This window comes from Nicotiana tomentosiformis, chromosome 4 (genome assembly GCF_000390325.3).
Source record: "Nicotiana tomentosiformis chromosome 4, ASM39032v3, whole genome shotgun sequence".
NCBI lineage: Eukaryota > Viridiplantae > Streptophyta > Magnoliopsida > Solanales > Solanaceae > Nicotiana > Nicotiana tomentosiformis.
Genome location: NC_090815.1, coordinates 10,416,279 through 10,435,607, shown reverse-complemented (window position 1 = coordinate 10,435,607; position 19,329 = coordinate 10,416,279). Strand labels below are relative to the sequence as shown.

Genomic DNA, 19,329 nt, shown 5'->3' with positions numbered 1-19,329 from the left:
GCAAAAAATGGCCGTTGCCTAACGCTCATCTTTGATTTTGACCGTTGGAAATGGTCAGAATTTTTAAAAACAATTACAACATAAACTTGGTTAGATCGGGCTGGAAGGGTTAGCGGGCTAGCCGGGTTCTAGTGCATCGGTAGCCAAAAAAGGCCCGACCCTTTCCCGCACAACCCCCTACCCTAGCCAACCCATCCCACCCCTTATCGAATCGGGCTGACCCAGGCTTAACCGGATCGAACCGGATTGTTAGTGGGCCGGCCCGGCCCCGATTAACACCCTTAAGTGATCTTCATTAGTATCTAAAAGATTTCGGATCTGAGGATAAGAAATATAGAAAAATAAGAAGAACATGACTAATTCTATTGAGATCTACTCCAAATATACCAGAACCTTGCTAGCCCTGGCTCTCGTTGGAAAAAGGGAAAATTGCTGGGTAGAGGCACATTTGGACATGTTTATGTTGGTTTTAACAGGTACATTCACTGACCATGGCCTTCTGAAGTAAATACAAATCCAACATGTTGACATGTCCAATTATACTATTGATCGTCTGAAGATTTTGTTTAATACCTGGCCTTGTCTATTCTGCAGTGATAGTGGTGAAATGTGCGCAATGAAGGAGGTTACATTATTTTCAGATGATGCAAAGTCAAAAGAAAGTGCAAAGCAGTTGGCTCAAGTAAGTTTATCCAATAGGGAGCAGTCTATTGAAGGTTTAATGTTTGTGGACTGCTTAGAGTTGTTGATTCCCGAGTCATAATATATTTATATGTTCATGTTTGAGTATGCTCTTATATTCAAGTACTTTGCAGGAGATTGCATTGTTAAGCCGGTTGAGGCATCCAAACATTGTTCAGTACTACGGGACAGAAACGGTGAGCTTCGGACACAGTTTGCAGCCTTATCAATTGAGAGCTTGATATGTTAATTACTGTTAAAGAATTTGGTTCATAATCCTATCACTCCAAAGCTTAGTCGCGAGATTTAAGTCTGGAGAAACTATAAACCTGATCATATGAGAGCCATATACTTTTCCGTCCTGTGAATCAATAAAACAAGTGCTAAGTTTCAGAGTAGTGAATAAACCGAAAGGAAAGAAGAGACTTTCTCGAGCTCCGAAATTTTATCATCTTTTTGAGCTGACATTTTTTTCTGAATTGTTTACCTCTATCAGGTTGGCGATAAACCGTATATCTACTTGGAATATGTATCCGGCGGGTCCATTTATAAGCTTTTACAAGAATATGGTGCATTTGGAGAAACAGCGATCCGTAGTTATACTCAACAAATCTTATCAGGGCTTGCATATTTACATGCTAAAAACACAGTGCATAGGTAATTATGTTCTTTGGTTGGATCATTTTCGTAAAATATCATTCTTTTAGCAGTCTTTACCTTTGTACCCTGATTGCCTAACTCTGCATTTTCACAGAGATATTAAAGGAGCAAATATTCTTGTTGATCCAAACGGGCGCATAAAGTTAGCAGACTTTGGAATGGCAAAACATGTAAGTTTACCCATAGACTTCTAAGGAGTTATATGTTAGATGATCGCAATTTGCTGTATGATATAATCAATTAGAGACATCATATGGCTTTTTTTATTCAAATCTGCTCTTCAATCTCTAAATTATTGCTGTTGGAATAGACAACATTTTTTCTAATCATCTAGCTTTGTTTCTTGTTTCTGGAGTGATAAATACAGTAACTTAATCCATTAAGTCATGCGCTGGTGTTATTGTCAATACTGTACCATCAGGAACACTTTTACCCTCTGTAGGTGTGCTCTTCAGGCTGAGCCTCATGTCTTTAATTTTTCATTCGCAAATTTACAGATTACAGGACAATCATGTCCATTATCATTCAAGGGAAGCCCTTACTGGATGGCCCCCGAGGTGAGGATTTGATTTGGGCAGTACTTAAAATTTTTGCATGTGCCTTGGTTGCTTATAGTTTGACTTCAAAGTGCCTGTTTGCTAATGTTTCAGGTTATAAAGAATTCTAGTGGGTGCAACCTTGCTGTTGATATATGGAGCCTTGGATGCACCGTCTTAGAAATGGCTACATCCAAGCCTCCTTTTAGCCAGTACGAAGGGGTGAGTAATTTGGCCTAGAGAACATTAGTTGAGCATTTCGTCTTTTTTTTCTTCTGGAATTTGTCTGGGGATTGAGTTTTGCTGTAATTTAATTTGAGATTGCAAGTTGTACAACACAATTTATTCCCTTAACCTCTAATATGTGGTGTTTGATGGGCCCAAAGGTTGCTGCTATGTTTAAGATTGGGAATAGTAAAGAACTCCCAGCTATACCAGAACATCTCTCAGATGAAGGAAAAGATTTTGTGAGGAAGTGCTTGCAGCGTGAGCCCCGTCATCGTCCTACTGCTGCTCAACTATTAGAGCATCCTTTTGTGAAAAATGCTGCAACTCTGGAGAAGCCAAATGTTTCTCCTGCATCTTCTGATCCTCCATATGCAGGAATAAATGGCGTAAAATCTCAGGTACACTTCTGTTTATTTTAGTCTTCTTTTCTTCCCATCAATAAGACTTTGGAAGTCCTTTCTCTTTCTTTTCAGCTAAGTTGCTCGGACAGGGGTGCGGGTGTCCGATACATGTGCGGATCTTTGAAATGTAAATTCTAAGATTCGGGGATGCGGATCCTAGTACGGAAACGAGTGTGGGGATCCGGCTAAAATAATTCAAAAAAAAAAAAAAAATCTCTAAATTATGAGAAATTTTATGGGATACTTATGTATAGCTTGTAAAATGTGGATTTCTTTTTTATTCTCGAGTTGTAGATAAGTAAATGATTGATTTCCTAGATGAGATATGCTATTTTTTAAAAATTTACCCTAGTTTTGGTTCTGATTTTGGGAATCAAATGTATCTCGTCTCGAATATTTCCGTCCGTCGTGGTCAAAGTACCCAAAATTATTTGACCAGATCCGGCACGGATCCCATACTCACACCAATACTAGTGTCGTGTCAACACGGGTGCGGCATCTAAACTGCCATGTCGGAGCAACTTAGCTTTTCAGAAACAGGAAAGTTGTGATGACGGTACTTGTAAAAGTACACTGGCACATTTATTCTTCTATCAGTAAAATGATCATTAATATGATGTATTCTGAATCAGCAATTAGTTTTGGCAAAATTAACTGATTGGGTACATGCATCCAATATTCAGGCGGGCTTTCTTTATTTTAAATCTGTTGACCGCGTATATTGTTAAGGTCCATTCCTGGTTAAGATTAGTTCAAGCGTCTATATTTGGAGTTCATACAGTAATCAATCTCATATGCCGATAATAATTCAGTTATATGAACTTGTCACATAGGACTCAGAGAATGGCTAGTTCTTAGAAAAAAGATCGTTTCATTCTGGAAAAGTAGATGTGATTGAACTGGTATGTAAATATGGTCAAGGTTTATATTGTTGGATGTGTGCTAAATAATCTGTGTAGTAGAGTTTGTAGCTTTTCTCTACAGTTGGCTAGGGGAGGAAACGGGTTCTTACAATATATTTTCCTTGGGTATCACCAATTAGTTTCTGTTATCTTTTCTGGAACCATGAACTTTTTTTTTCCTTTCCTTTTTCCTTCGGATAGGAATCTTTTAGCAATCGAAGTACTTAAAATTAAAAAGAGAAAGATAATGGATTTACTAGACAAGTTAAAAGAGGAACAGTGAGAAACTTTCTACTTGCTGACCAGTTGTATTGCATTCTGTCGTGTGGCTAAAAGCTGCTTCTTTTGACGAAGCTGCTTCTTTTGACGAGATTAACAAGCTAGGTTCATTTGGATGACCAAACTTAAAAATTTTAGTCCTGTCATTCCCCATCCTTGCTTCTCTTCCCCTGTATTCAAACAAAAGCAGTGAGCTACCTCTGATGTCTGTGCATGTGCCTTCTTAAGCATAAATGTGTTTTATGTTAGAATGCCATCTCTTTTGTCATTGCTTTCCTTGAAGGTAATCGAGATTGGTGAGCCTAGTTCTTGTTAGCTTCTTGGTTCATAACAGAGTAAGATGCTTCACTCTTAGAAAAAAGACACAGAAAATAGAAGTGAACCTCTACTTTGAAAAAAAAAATTGACTTGCTTTTCGCTTCTTGATTCATTTGAGAGTAAGTTGCTCACCCTTGAAAGAAGAGAGACAGAAAGAAAATAGAAGTGAAACTTTTATGCTTAAAGGAAATGAAATTGATTTGTGTCGGTATCCATAAGGAGATCTAGATGGAGGATGCTCATGGTGCAGCATATCCGAAAAGAAGGGAGTGCAAAAGATTGATAACTGCATATTAAATTCATGATGTCTGAATGCACAAAAAAGTAATTCCAAGTGAAACTTACAGTAGATCGAAAACATTATACATCTTCATCTTGGACTTATGTGGCATGGTTTAAACTTACGGGTGTGTTCTTTATGAATCTTAGGGCATTGGACAGGCAAGGAACTCACCTACGTCAGAATCAGAAAGACTTGCAATCCATTCATCCAGAGTTTCAAAATCTAATTTTCACTGCAGGTTCTTTTCTCTTTGTTATTTCAAATTTCTTTAGTTCTTTGATTTTTAATTGAGTCTCTTTCTGAAGAAAGCAATTGCCATTCAAGTTATAATTCTGAATATAATAGAGAAAAAGAATGGAGGCAGTACTTATCTTTGTGATTACTGATATTCCTCTTTGATCTCCAGTGATATCAACATTACAAGGAACATATCATGCCCTGTCTCGCCGATTGGTAGCCCTCTTTTACATCCAAGGTCACCTCAACACCTAAATGGGAGGATGTCTCCTTCACCCATATCAAGTCCTATCACCATGTCTGGCTCATCAACACCTCTCTCTGGAGGGACTGGTGCTATCCCATTTCATCACCTTAATCAGTCAGTTTACTTACAGGAGGCAGCACCACTTCCACAGAGTCCTTATATGAATGGGCCTTCGTACTGGGATCCTGATGTTTTACGAGGGACACCATCAGGATCTCATGCTTTCCGGGAATTGGCATCCTCTCAAAATGATGCTCTTGGAAAGCAGTTCGGGAGGCCTACGACAGGAGAGCTTTTCGATGGGCAGTCGGTGCTGGCCAATCGAGTGTCTCAGCAACTCCTAAGGGATCATGTGAAACTGGTTCCTTCACTAGATCTAAACCCATGCCCTCCTTTGGAAGGTCGCACAGGTGAAGCATGATGTTGTATTTGTCAGATACAACATTCGAGGTTGAAAAAATTAAAAGATACAACATTCACGGGAAACTTCCCAGTTTCATTGTTTACTGGGTTTTCTTGTAAATCTGTTTATCTTTGTAACTTTGAAGGAAGCTGATTTGTGCAATAAGGATCCCGTGGAAGGGTGGGGGTTGGGGACTTGGGAAATAAAATAGCTTATTGAGCAGAACTTCATCCATTGTCGATGTCGTTCAGCTGATCAATATTACCTCTGCCCGGCCTTGAGTCTATTGTTTCAAAGATGAAGCTTACTTCCCAGTGAATCTTTTGGCCTTCTTCACCATAGCATCTCTGGTCACTACAGCTGTTTGTAAAATGTTGAGTGCCTAAGATCGAATTTTATAACCAACCCTGAGCCATGAAAGGAGTCATTTGTTCGTGGAAGCTAGCTTCAAGTGATTCAATGTATAGCTGATCCTTCAACAAGACATTTGTGGTACCAAACATGTATATTTATGCTGTCCCATAGAAGAGAGTACAAAAGAAGCAAGCTTGCAAATTAAATAGGTTTAGGGCCCTTTATCTCCTCCGCTTTCACCCTTTTGGGGATGGAGGTTGAGGTTGTTGTACAGTGAACAATGAACTGAAAATATTGCAGATACTGTTGATTAAACAATCTGAGATGACAGCACATTTCTTTTCTATATTTTGCTTCTTCGACTGCAGCTGGTGTCTCACTGAGCCAAACTTCAAGTATGTTTTGATTTAAAAGACTTTTAATGCGTGCTCCAATTGTTTATGAGTGTTGGGAACCGTATCAGTTGGTTGGGACTAAATTAAATCCCAAAACAAGATAGCGAAGTCAAATGACATGGTTATACCATAAAATGAGGCAGTTACCCGGTGGAACTGTAACTGCAATGAAGCTTATAATGCTGATAAGAAGCTTGACCTAGAGCTCCTCTTGAAAAAAAATCGGATATTTGTTTGGCGTGGTAGCCTATGAGTCCCCTCTTCACTCAGTAGCAAGGTTTAAAAGAGTATGCTTTATGTTAGTCAACTAAACTCATGGTAAAATCCCACAACTTTTTTGCCAATTCAGTATCTTTAGCTTGTGGGCTTGTCTCAGCTATGTTGCAGTCCGAATAATATTTGCCACTTACACCTTTAACATCCGGGTGCAAAGCCACATAGCATGTTGTTGCAGCCCCCTGAGACCAATTTTCACAGGGCAACATCAGCAAATATAGAATTATATCAAGAATCTTATGGTGACAACATTATTTGCCTATGAAACAGTTAAAAGGTGCATGAATGGAACAACCAAAACTAAAGAAAATATTTTTTGTCTCCAGATCTCTCTTTTGGCTCCTGAAACTTCATTTGTGAAAGCTATTCATACATGTCAAAGCTACTTCTATAAGATTGTGGATTTGAAGCTATAACAGTAGAAATGGAGAAAAGAAACCACTTTGAACACAAATGATGACAAACCTCATTTTCTTCTTTTAAGTACTACTTGATAATAGTCAGAAGAAAGGGTTGTTCCAGGAAAAATAATAGCAGACTCTTTGTATCATACTCAATGAATCGTGATTTGGAAGTTAAAATTCAAGTTCTAACAAACAAGGTAATTTAGACGTCTCATTTCTCTGCAGTCCATTTCTCTTCTTCTTGTAGTTTAATATAAAAGAATTTAGTAGAACTTCCACTACTCCCATAATTACCTGCTGAACATTTTTCATCACATGCTTACCAAGGATATTAACAATGCCTGCATCACATCGAAAAGGGAAAATGGCTTAAAAATTCACAACCATTGTTTAAAAAAGAGTAAAACGTGAATAAGAACCATGTAGAAAGGGTACTAGTCACAAGACCAAAGAACATATCCATTAGTCCAAGTTTTCAAAGATTAATGAACATACCAACCTGCAGTATATTTAATTCATTTCTACTATTGGTTACTCAGAGTACAGAACCCGAAATACAACATGGCAGAAAGATCTGAGAGAGAATCTTTAGGTAATTTCAAAATGCCCTCAAAGAGAAATAGATGAAAGATAAATAAGCTCGCAGCCATATAAAGCTTATAATTTAGACCAAAGGCAGTGACCTGATCATATTGTTCCAGAAAATGTAAGTAACAGGTTCACAAACTTTAGTAAAGAACAAGACATAAGCAACACATGTAAGAAACGAGCAGATCCACTATGGACAGTTTACAAGGGCTCCAAAAACGGATTTGGCTTATTAGATGCTTACCTAGCTAATATCAACACCACCAAATTTAACTTAAATCCTCGCCTATGAAGTCATGAAGCAACAGAGATAGACAGAATACATGACTCAAAAGTCAAAGAGATTACCACTGATCATGCTGTGCTGACGGAAAAGGTCAGTGGCAATGGCTCCTGGGTGAAGAGAATTCGCTGTAATCTCCACGCCCCCTTCCTTTTCATGGAAATGACCACATTATTGTTCTTAAAGGAAATGGCCACATTATTATTCTTAAAATGGATAAAAAGCTTATCTTCTACTTATACCTGTTACCCTTGACAAGCAGAGTACCAAAAGGTTCTTTAAGCCTAACAATGCTAGTTAAAGAGAGAATTCAATCTAACTACTTCAAAGTCTACTGGTTAGGTTAGCACGCCTAATCAGAAAAGAAGCGAGGATACTTATGCCAATATCTATTCAGGGACTATGGGCTTTAATATATTTTTAAGATAAAAATTGTAACTCAAAAGTGTTACAATGCAATATCACAGGGACTGCAATGGATGATGTTTTCGTGAGAGCATCTTTAGCAAATGCTGAAATTTAAAGGTGTGCTTTAAGTACTTGTTTAGCAGAAAGCGCAAAGCCAAAAGCCTCCTACCATTTGGTATGCCACTTCGTCGAGGAGATTTTACTCATCATGGTAAATCCATCCAAAAATTACTAGGTCTAGTGTCAGTCTCAGATTTGATATCTTTATATGACATGCCTTTACAATGATCTAGTGGAATATTTTTACCAAATGTATTAGAAAAGAGAAATCATCAAACACATTAAACTGTTTACTAGATCAGTTGTGTACCTTCAGACGTCTAGCAAGTTCACTAGCATGCAGCACATTGGCAAGCTTTGATTGACCATAGGCAGACAGCCCATTATACCTGAGGATCATTCATCCGCATAAGACAAAGCCCTGGTCTCAACTTTTCTAGACATAATCATAGTTCATCTATTTTTGAAAACACCATAATATGTACTTCCTATGACTGCAAATAATTGATCAACTCCTTTGGCTAAAACATTTTTGTCCTCCATCACCAAGAACTTTTATCCAAAAATTTTAAATTTGTGTAGGGAATAAATATTTTGCAGTAGTCATTGGAAATGGCATCCCTATAATGTTTCTTCATTCGATGTGGTCGGTGATAACACAACAAGAAAATCAGGGCCTGTTTCTAACAGATGCTCAGTCCCTATAAGAGAAAGATTGGGAGAAACGGCAAAAACAAATTTCTATCACTTTAGTTCTTTACAGATACTCTAATCCAACTAATCAAATTTTTGGGGAGAAAATTAAAGACTCAACAATTAAAGAATTAGCACATGAAAGATATGTATGACTGTAGCATGTTCACCCTAATTGATCATTGATTTTGTCAAACCGAATCCCTTCATGGTACGAAAATTTGTGGCGTCGTGAGGAGACATTAACAATCCTCCCTTCTTTTCTGCTATGACTAGCCGTTCTTTTCATGGTCTCCAGCAATAGATTTGTCAAAAGAAAGTGGCCTGCAAATAAATATACCCGTGAAATCACCCTCAAGAGTGATTAAATTTGATTTTAGTATCACCAAAAATATAATGTAAATACAAGATGTCATTATGTTATGCAGAAATCTACGAATACAGAACCGTGCTTAGCGAAGGAGTATGGCATTAAAACAATTAGCATCCAACACTACAAATGCCCACTAGGGTGCCTGCTTTAAATGATATTAAACTAGAAAAGATGTCATAAAGTTATGCAAAAATCTAAGAACACACATCATCGCAAACGAAGGACATGAGCACGACAAGGGAGTATTAATGTAAACATAAACCGAGTGAATTTTGGCTGTAAAGACCAGGTGATCATCCAAACTTAAGCAAACCAAGAATTGGCCATCACATACAGTCTAACAAGCAGTAGATTATTAGATGATAGACACTTAGCCAAAACACTTGACCTCATCACTCCAGTGTTAAGGCCCAAAGACTGGAGATTCATGTTACCCTGTATTAACCATATTGCCTCCATAGAAAATACCCAGTCCTTCTATTCTCATTTTCCTTGACTAGTTCATTTCAGTGTTTAATAGGAAATGTGTTGCATCTTACCAACATGGTTTGTTGAAAATTGCAGCTCAATCTTATCCTTGGAAAGTGTGAATGGGGTTGCCATGATACCTGCATTGTTACTTTGCCACAGCATTACAATGATCTAGTTATTTCCATGTTCAAAGGTCTGTTTATAAGCAAGTTAAAGCACAAGTACTGTTACGCGGCGCCTTCCTGAAGTTCCTTGGAAGGGCGACGTAAGGCTAGGCAACCGATGTCAGTACGGTTGCTGTCCGCCAACTGAGGTCCCCTCCGTACGCTAGACTAGATTGTCAGTGCCGTACGGGAAAACCAATGTCATGAGCAATTGAAAGAGAGCAGAAAAGAGAATTGAGAATGAAAGAAAGCTTGATTGTATTGAATGAAAGCTATTACAGAAAACAAGACGGTGTCGGGGGAGAGACACCAGTACAGAGAATTGTTTGCTTGCTTGAAAGTTTTGATTGCTTGGTCCCCCTTAATAATGCTTAAAAAAATAAACCAAAGTTACATGACTAGACCTATGAAAGCTGGAAAATCACACTTAAAGAAAATGCAGCAAAACTACTCTATATTTACAATGAAAAGGACTTAGTCTTCTACAAAGCAGCAGCAAGTCCGTTGGCAGCAACTTTGTCTTTAGCATCAGGGTCTGCGCGCGCGGCATTGTCTGCGCGCGCGGCGCTGTTGGCTTTTGCCTGTGGCTGGGCGCTGGCGATGGCTATCGGTGGGGCGACAGAGGCACATGCGCGCTTGTCACTTGGAGCTGCCGAGACCACGGGGCCGACCGTGGCGACGGGCGTTGGGAGGCTGGCCAGGACGCCACGGGGCGCGTCCAAGGGATCATGGGGCATGGCTGGAAAGCCGCCCATGACATTCTCCCCCACCTGAGTTGGCGACGTCCTCGGCGCCTTCCTTGCAAGGTAATCATCAATCAGGCTCTTGTAGGCTTTGAGGTTTGTTCCCCTCTCCCAAGTATTCTCCTCTGCATCACATCCCTGCCATTTCACCAAGAACTCCTGGTGATCTTTTCTTGAGGCGTGAATCACTCGATCATCAAGAATAGCTTCAGCACGCCTTTTTCCGGTTGAATTGGGGCCTCGAATACTTGGTATTGTGAGTTGGCTTCGTGAAGGATCCTCCACATCTTCCCGAAAAGGTTTCAGGAGACTGACATGGAAAACAGGATGGATTTTCCACCAAGCTGGGGTATCCACCCGGTATGCAACTTTCCCAATGCGCCTTTCAATGGACAAGGGTCCAATATATTTTTGCAATAGGCGAGGGTCATGGACCCCTGCAAACAAGTACCGCTTTGGGATTTTGACCATCACTTTGTCTCCCACCTGGTATTCCACAAAGCGGCGATTCTGATCAGCATGCCTCTTCATCCGCTTTTGGGCTTTGACAAGATAGCTCCGCACTATCTCCAAATTTTGCTTCCATTCTTTTGAGAAGCTGGCAGCCCGAGGAGATTTTGACATGTTTGGTGCGTTCACTGTGTGTGGGAGTAGCGGTTGCTGTCCGGTAACAATTTCAAAAGCGCTTTTGTTGGTACTTGAGCTCTTTTGTGAATTGAAACACAGTTGAGCAGCATCCAGAAGCTTCACCCAATTCTTCTGCGATCCGGTCACAAAGTGCCGGAGATATTCCTCTAGCATACCATTGAATCGCTCCGTCTGGCCATCAGATTGCGGATGAAAACTTGAGCTATGACTCAATTTTGACCCGAGGCACTTAAAGAGTTGGGTCCAAAAATTGCTAGTGAAGCGTGAGTCGCGATCACTAACAATGTCTTTAGGTAAGCCCCAATACTTGACGACATGAGAGAAGAATAGTCGAGCTGTATCTTCTGCTGATATATATTGTGGGGCTGCTATAAAGGTAGCATACTTGGAAAACCGATCCACCACAACCAAGATAGTTGTGAGATCTCCGACCTTGGGCAATCCGGTGATGAAGTCCAGGGAAACGCTTTCCCAAGGTCTTTTTGGTACAGCTAGTGGTTCCAAGAGCCCTGCCTGCGTCAAGCGGTCTGACTTATCTTTCTGGCATACTAGACAAGTCTTCACATACTGAGCGACGTCATCGACCATTTGAGGCCAATAATATGCACGGCGAAGCAATGCCATGGTGCGTTCCTCGCCGGGATGACCGGCCCACAAAGTATCGTGGCATTCTGCAAGAAGAGTCCGTCGCAGATCTCCTCCTTTAGGAACATAAAGTCGGTTCCCTTTCACCTTCAGGAACCCATCTTCGGTGTAGAACTGGCGAGTCTTGCCCTGTCCTACCAAATCAACCAAATACTGTGCAGCAGGATCCTTGATGAGTAGATCCTGTATCTGGTCTTTTATGGTGGTGGTTGCTTCGCTTCCCTTTAGGGCGGCGAGTACACACATCGATGCTAGATCAGCTCTCCGACTGAGTGCATCAGCAACATGATTGGTCTTTCCACTTCGGTACTCCAGGTTGAAGTGAAATTCCGCTAGGAGTTCCTGCCACCTAGCCTGTCGTCCATTCAGCTTTGGCTGGGTCATGAAATGGCTAACGGCTGTATTGTCTGTCTTGACCACGAATGGGGCTCCCAGTAGATAATGCCTCCAAAGGCGTAAGCAATGAACGACAGCCAATAATTCTTTCTCATGGGCGGCATAGCGTCGCTCTGCATCCTTCAGTTTCCGGCTCTCGTACGCTACGGGATGCCCTTCTTGTAGCAATACTCCACCAAGTGCATAGTCGGAGGCATCCGTTTGCACTTCGAATGGCTTGGCCAAGTCAGGGAGGGCCAAGACTGGGCTACTGGACATAGCCATCTTCAATGCGTCGAAGGCCTTTGCCCGCTTGGGGCCCCAATCCCACGGGGTGGCCTTCTTGAGAAGTTCTGTCAGCGGCACTGCAATGAGGGAGTAACTTTTCACAAACCGCCGATAGAAGTTGCATAGGCCAAGGAACGACCTCAAGGCATGTATATCCTTAGGAGGCGGCCATTCTGTAATGGCCTGAATCTTCTGCTGGTCCATCTTGATCCTCCCTTCCTCGATGACATGTCCGAGGAAGTCAATTTGTTTCTGAGCAAAGGAGCACTTGGATAGCTTCGCATATAGTTCGTGCTCCCGCAATCGGGCTAGGACCTTCCGCAAATGCTCCAGGTGTTCTTCTAGTGTCTGGCTATATACCACAATGTCATCCAAATAAACCACAACGAATTCATCAATGTATTCTCGGAAGACTTGGTTCATCAAGGTGCAAAATGTGGCTGGCGCGTTAGTCAAGCCAAAGGGCATAACCAGGAAGTCGTACGACCCATATCTTGTCACACAGGTCGTCTTGTGCTCATCACCATCGGCAATCCGAACTTGCCAATAACCTGTCTTCAGGTCTATTTTGGTGAATACCGTCGCACCACCCAGTCTATCAAACAAGTCTGCCATTAGCGGAATAGGGTACTTGTTTTTCACGGTGATTTTGTTTAGAGCCCGGTAATCCACGCAGAGTCGCAAACTACCATCATGTTTCTTTTGGAATAGCACAGGGGACCCATATGGGGACTTAGAGGGCACAATGATCCCTGTGTCTAGCATTTCCGTCAATTGTCTCCGAAGCTCGGCGAGTTCGGGTTGTGACATTCTGTATGGCGCCCGGGCAGGTGGCTTCGCACCCGGCACCAACTCAATCTCATGGTCCACAGTTCGCCTAGGCGGAAGACGCTTTGGCATGTCTTGTGGCATGATGTCTTCAAATTCCAGAAGTAACTCCTTCACGGGTGCAGGAATGGGACCCGAGGAGCGTTCTATATCTTCCATGCAGAGGGTAGCCAGGAACGTGGGTTCATGTCTTTTTACCCCCTTCTTCAACTGCAAGGCCGAGATGTTCTCGGCTGCCATCTTCATGGGAATGCACGGAATAATGCAGGGCTTGGCCCCATTTGCCCCCATCATCAGCAGCATGTCTGCATACGGTGCGGGCATGGTATTGGTCTGTCTCAGGAATTCCAACCCCACGATTAACTCAAAGTCATCTATGATCACTACGCGCAGGTTGAACTTTCCTTCATAAGGGCCAAGCTTCACTGGTACTTCTTTGGCTATTCCACCCACTGGTTGAGGTGGTGAGTTGATAGCCTTCACACGACCTTTGCCCTTTCCTACGACTAGTCCAAGACGCTCCACCTGAGTCGAGGCTAAGTAGTTGTGGGTGGCACCTGTGTCTATCATTGCCCGAATGGGCTTGCCATTTACCTTCATGTCAACGAACATTAGGGTCCTCTCTTGATGAGGAGGAGTCCTCAAATTCGCCTTCTTATTTCCTTTCCTGGCAATTGGACAGGGGTCCTTCTTCTTGCGGATACCGGCACTGGTACCCGCTAAGGGCTCAGAAATGGAGCCAACAATTGCATTGAATGCACCTACTGGCTCGGTCTGGTCCGCATCATCGGCGTCGTCATCCGTCCCATCCTCAAAAGCTTGATGGGCATTCATCTGTGCATGTGGACATTCATTATTCCAATGTGGTCCGCCGCAATGGCGACATCCTGAGGGGGGCTTCCTCCCCCGATCATTGTTGTTAGATGCAGCACTAGTACTGCCGGAAGAGGGAGTCTTGGATTTGGGTGCACTCCGGTCTCCTCCACTTCTGCTAGGGCCACTAGTGTTTGGTTGGCCCCCTTTGTATCCTCCTCGGACAGGCTGTTGAGGCCTATCCTTCCGGGCTTCCACTTGGTAATCCCCAAGGCACTCTGCTGCTTGGATTGCCTTAGGCAACGTGTCTACCCTTTGTCTCTGCAACTCCATCCGGGCATAAGGTTTCAACCCTTCCAGGAAGGTGAAGAGTTTGTCTTTGTCCCCCATGTCACGGATGTTCAGCATGAGCGCGGAGAATTCCCGCACGTAATCTCGCACTGATTTGGTCTGGCGGAGCTCCCGCAACTTTCTCCTGGCATTGTACTCAACATTTTCGGGGAAGAACTGTAGGCGTATGGCTGCCTTCAGTTCCGCCCATGTGTCGAGGGCATCTTCACCTGCCTTGATGGCTTCATACTTCACCCGCCACCAGAGTTTGGCATCACCCTGAAGATACATGGCAGCAGTTGCTACCTTCTTAGCTTCTTCCAGGCTTCCCACGGCATCGAAGTATTGCTCGATGTCGAAAATGAAATTTTCCACTTCTTTGGCATTCCGAGCTCCACTGTATGGCTTTGGCTCAGGAATTTTCAGCTTTTGTGCCACGGGGGCGAGGTTCACACCACCCCCAAATTGGTTTCCGCCTCCTCGAAGTAGGCCCTGTAAAGCAGCATTGACAACATTGAGCTGGCCTGTCAAGTTGTCAATGGTTTGTTGCATGGCAGTCACCCTGTCTGCCTCTTGTTCCCTGTTGGCTAAATCCTCGGCACGCTCCTGCTGGAGGACCTCAAATTTACCAAAAATTTCAGCTGCCTCTGTGGCTGCTGTTTGCCGGTCTCCTTCAGAGTCGCGGCTGATGTTTTCTATGTCAACTTCGGCCTGGATGAGTCTGCGGTCCAGGTCGTCCAACCTTTGCACTAGGCTGGTTTTTAGATCGGGCACCATTTCCACGATGGGCCGTAATGCGTCAACCGTTCCCTCAAGGGTCGCGATGCGATCCCCATAATTCACCATGGTCAGAAATGGTGGTAATTGCGATGTGATCCCTCGTCCGATGTCGAGCCTAGGCTCTGATACCAACTGTTACGCGGCGCCTTCCTGAAGTTCCTTGGAAGGGCGACGTAAGGCTAGGCAACCGATGTCAGTACGGTTGCTGTCCGCCAACTGAGGTCCCCTCCGTACGCTAGACTAGATTGTCAGTGCCGTACGGGAAAACCAATGTCATGAGCAATTGAAAGAGAGCAGAAAAGAGAATTGAGAATGAAAGAAAGCTTGATTGCATTGAATGAAAGCTATTACAGAAAACAAGACGGTGTCGGGGGGAGAGACACCAGTACAGAGAATTGTTTGCTTGCTTGAAAGTTTTGATTGCTTGGTCCCCCTTAATAATGCTTAAAAAAATAAACCAAAGTTACATGACTAGACCTATGAAAGCTGAAAAATCACACTTAAAGAAAATGCAGCAAAACTACTCTATATTTACAATGAAAAGGACTTAGTCTTCTACAAAGCAGCAGCAAGTCCGTTGGCAGCAACTTTGTCTTTAGCATCAGGGTCTGCGCGCGCGGCATTGTCTGCGCGCGCGGCGCTGTTGGCTTTTGCCTGTGGCTGGGCGCTGGCGATGGCTATCGGTGGGGCGACAGAGGCACATGCGCGCTTGTCACTTGGAGCTGCCGAGACCACGGGGCCGACCGTGGCGACGGGCGTTGGGAGGCTGGCCAGGACGCCACGGGGCGCGTCCAAGGGATCATGGGGCATGGCTGGAAAGCCGCCCATGACAGTACTCATGAATATGAATGCAAGTTTTGTTCACCCTAATGGTGGTGGGAGGAGGGTTTAACAAGATAATATCATCTGAATCTTATTTACCAGCACAATGAACTTCGCTATATCAGCAACCAAATACGGATGGCCTTGGATTCAATCTGTCACCCTTTTTAGTTGTATAAAGTTAAAAGGAATATGCAGCCATAATTACTTGAACTATGGTGCTTTCTCGAGCGAAGAAATAATAATCAGGGGTTGTTTTAATAGGATTGAGAATTGATCTTTGAAATTAGCATGAATGATTACTTTAAGCTTCTAATTTTCAAGAATCGACCCATTAATTTTGTGAATTTCCTAGTAACTTCACATTACTTGGTAATATAAATTGCTAACCTTTAGAAACTGCATGTTGATTTTGTATTGTCTGAGTCGATTGATTGGAAAATGAAACGGTGATCTCCGTTTATATTGAAACATTGAAACATAAAACTTATCTTATGTACTGCAGAGAAGAAAACCCCCTGAGATTAACCAAATAAGTCCAATATGTCACATTCAAATATGGAATATTACAGTTCACTGGAGATGCTTCTTTTGATGAAGATTGACTCACCTATTCAATTTAGTGATAAAGTCTAGTGATTTTGACTTAAAACTTGTATAGAATACAATTTGGAGTTTAATGTATTAAGTAATCTCATTTTTACATTTTTTAATCATTCAAGACATTCTATTTCAACCTTTAGATTAAGTTACCAAAGCATGCTGTGTTTGGAAACTAACACATAACAATGGTCAGCTTCCCTTGATGTTCTTTTAACTTCTTATTTTCTCTTGTTTCTACCCTTACATACATACATCCATACTTATATGCCCGGGCCACCACACATTTAATGAGAACTTAGGGTAGAAATGCGCATAAGACTCACAGCAGATATACATACTTTCTAATATTACAGAATTCTGTCTTTTGGAGACATTAAATTAAGCACGGTGCTTTAACTTTCTCAACATCAGTAGTTAACATACTTCCATCTTTACGAATTACTACGTCCTCCTAGTTGAAACTAATGAAGCGGTCATAAGTATGTTAGTTCTCATGAAGTACGCCTAACACAGTTTACTAAATTAAAATCAAGAAAAGAAAGCACAAATAGGAATACTTGAAATTGCTCTGCTATGAATTTATGCCGGAGAGTATAGAAAGTAACTAAAACAAGAGAAAGTCTACACTTATCCATTTCCGTCTTACATAAGCAGGTTTAGAGGAAGGCCGAAGGAATTGTAAGTTGATGCAAAATTCCTCACTGATGCAAGTGAACTAAGATCCAACTCCATGGCATCGATTTTAGCTTGTGGAACATCTCTAATTATTGCCTCTTTAACTTGTTTTCCAGCAGAGATATTCCTGACCCCCATAATTACATGCACACCTCGCAATGCAAGAACACGTGCAGTTTCAGCACCAATTCCACTTGATGCTCCTGTTAACCTCAACAGAAATATAAGCATGTACTTTGATAGCAAGTATCCACAAAGATAAAGAGAGCATTTAGTGACAGATTATTACCACTTTTCAGATACTACAACCACAACAACTATTGCATCTCAACTCCAGACTAGTTTGAGTCAGCTTAAGAATCCTCTATACACATTCTGCTCTATTTGGGTTCGTTTCATTCCAAATACACTATCATATGAAATTCATGCAAATTTACACAGCGTTAAGGTTTCTTTTTTTTTTTTTTTTTTTTTGGGGGGGGGGGGGGGGGATCTTACACAATTGAGGTAGTGTTGGACTTATGATTCTGTTTCAAAACGAATTTCAATATTAAGAGGGATGATCAACCATGATTCAAGTCGTGTTTAAGCAGATTAAACTTATATGAATGCAAGGTGCCTGTAGATTTGAGGAAAAACAAACAATCTATTAATCCTGCAAATTTTATGCACCCTAAGTTAGTTTCAATAACTATTTTTCTGACTCAACAACAGAATTAGAAACCAGAAGTGAACTATGCAAAATCTATTTAAACACTAAACCAAGAAACTTCTGTTGGCAGGTAGAATTTTCCTAGAAATACTATGCTCCCAACTCAGTGTGGAAAAATTGAAAGAAAGAGTTAGTTACCAGTAACAATGGCAGTAAGAGCAGAGCCATCAATTCCTTGAGTTACTTCCTCAGCTGTTGAATTTGCAGAGAACCCAGAAGCACCCTTTTTGCTTAGAAACCACATAGTATATGCTTCTTCTTCTTCTTCTTCTTCTTCTTCTTCTTCTTCTTCTTCTTCTTCTTCTTCTTCTTCTTCTTCTTCTTCTTAATTTCTTCTTTCTTTTGAAAGGACAGGATATACGCAGCCTAACTGTGAAGGTTGTTTTCAATAGATAGTCGGTACAATAAGAATATTACAATTAATTGGATATTGTAGAGATCATTGGACACATCCATTTTGCATAAATTCGAAATGTGATGTACAGAAAGAATATGAAAATAGAAATGCGTGGACGGCCCTAGAGGCTCAATGGTTTAAGATGGACATTTTGAGATTAATTTTTTATGAGATTTGAACATGGTTGTTTACCCCAAATCGAATAACAATTGAATTTATATGCGATTTTAAGAATATATGATCTAATTCGATACAAAGTGAGGAATCAGATTTAATATGGAAAAATAAGTAGAAAAATAAATGCAAACCATACAAATTGAACAACTTAACCTAGCAAGGTTAACTTCCTTCGGACTTACATGTGATATTATTGAAGCCATAATAATATGAACAAAACTGAAAAAAATAATATCTTCTTGTCTTAAGTATGTTACAATGTGTGCCATGGATTACTCTATTCCCTTTATATATACACGGAGATGAAACCTTTAAAATATTATTTTATAAGAAATTATGTAGACCGCTGCTCCCTTTTTGACTTAATCCCGTAATTTCTGCCATAATGATTGGTTAATGGTGAGAATCATGGATACTTGTCGTGTGAGTTGGCAAAGCTTTACTTCGAGGCCGTTAGAAGCGGGGTCGGTCGTGCCCCCGATAAACTCGAGAGCAAATCTGATGGTCTTGTTCGAACTTCGATCCTCGATATCGAGCTCAGTTACATCTGTAACTTCGATCTCTTACGTAGGTGCTGAGGCTTGACCTATTGTTCCAGATGCCTCGATCAAGCATAGATCTCGGTTTTACCAGTATACAGATAGTCCCCTCATTTTTTTGGAGAGTAATCGATTAAAAACGATATGAACCCTCGGTCTTTACTTCGATAAATCATGACGACATGAACATAATGTAGGTGATAAGAATAGTGGAAACGTCCCGTCAGTCCGGTCTTCGAGGCATTAAATGTATGTCAGTTGATGGTCGGCTACCTCGGGAGATGAACCGCTACTTGAGGAACCTATAAAT

At 41.6% G+C, this 19,329-nt stretch overlaps 2 protein-coding genes across 2 annotated transcripts; one reads left to right on the top strand and one right to left on the bottom strand.

Moving 5' to 3' along the window:
- Nucleotides 1–357: 357 nt before the first annotated feature.
- Nucleotides 358–5,875, top strand: LOC104103429 (mitogen-activated protein kinase kinase kinase YODA-like). The gene is made up of 10 exons (XM_070199553.1): nucleotides 358–476; nucleotides 595–682; nucleotides 816–878; nucleotides 1,178–1,338; nucleotides 1,436–1,511; nucleotides 1,839–1,898; nucleotides 1,992–2,099; nucleotides 2,264–2,503; nucleotides 4,435–4,526; nucleotides 4,695–5,875. Exons 2-10 carry the CDS (start codon nucleotides 608–610, stop codon nucleotides 5,191–5,193), a joined length of 1,374 nt encoding a protein of 457 aa, XP_070055654.1. The 5' UTR covers nucleotides 358–476; nucleotides 595–607; the 3' UTR covers nucleotides 5,194–5,875.
- Nucleotides 5,876–6,030: 155 nt separating this feature from the next.
- On the bottom strand, nucleotides 6,031–18,362 carry LOC104101962 (short-chain dehydrogenase TIC 32, chloroplastic-like). The gene is made up of 9 exons (XM_070199554.1): nucleotides 18,234–18,362; nucleotides 18,045–18,182; nucleotides 17,166–17,397; nucleotides 9,549–9,628; nucleotides 8,807–8,960; nucleotides 8,254–8,332; nucleotides 7,541–7,625; nucleotides 6,899–6,945; nucleotides 6,031–6,382 (listed from the first exon to the last, which is right to left on the bottom strand). Exons 2-9 carry the CDS (start codon nucleotides 18,148–18,150, stop codon nucleotides 6,224–6,226), a joined length of 942 nt encoding a protein of 313 aa, XP_070055655.1. The 5' UTR covers nucleotides 18,151–18,182; nucleotides 18,234–18,362; the 3' UTR covers nucleotides 6,031–6,223.
- Nucleotides 18,363–19,329: the final 967 nt, after the last annotated feature.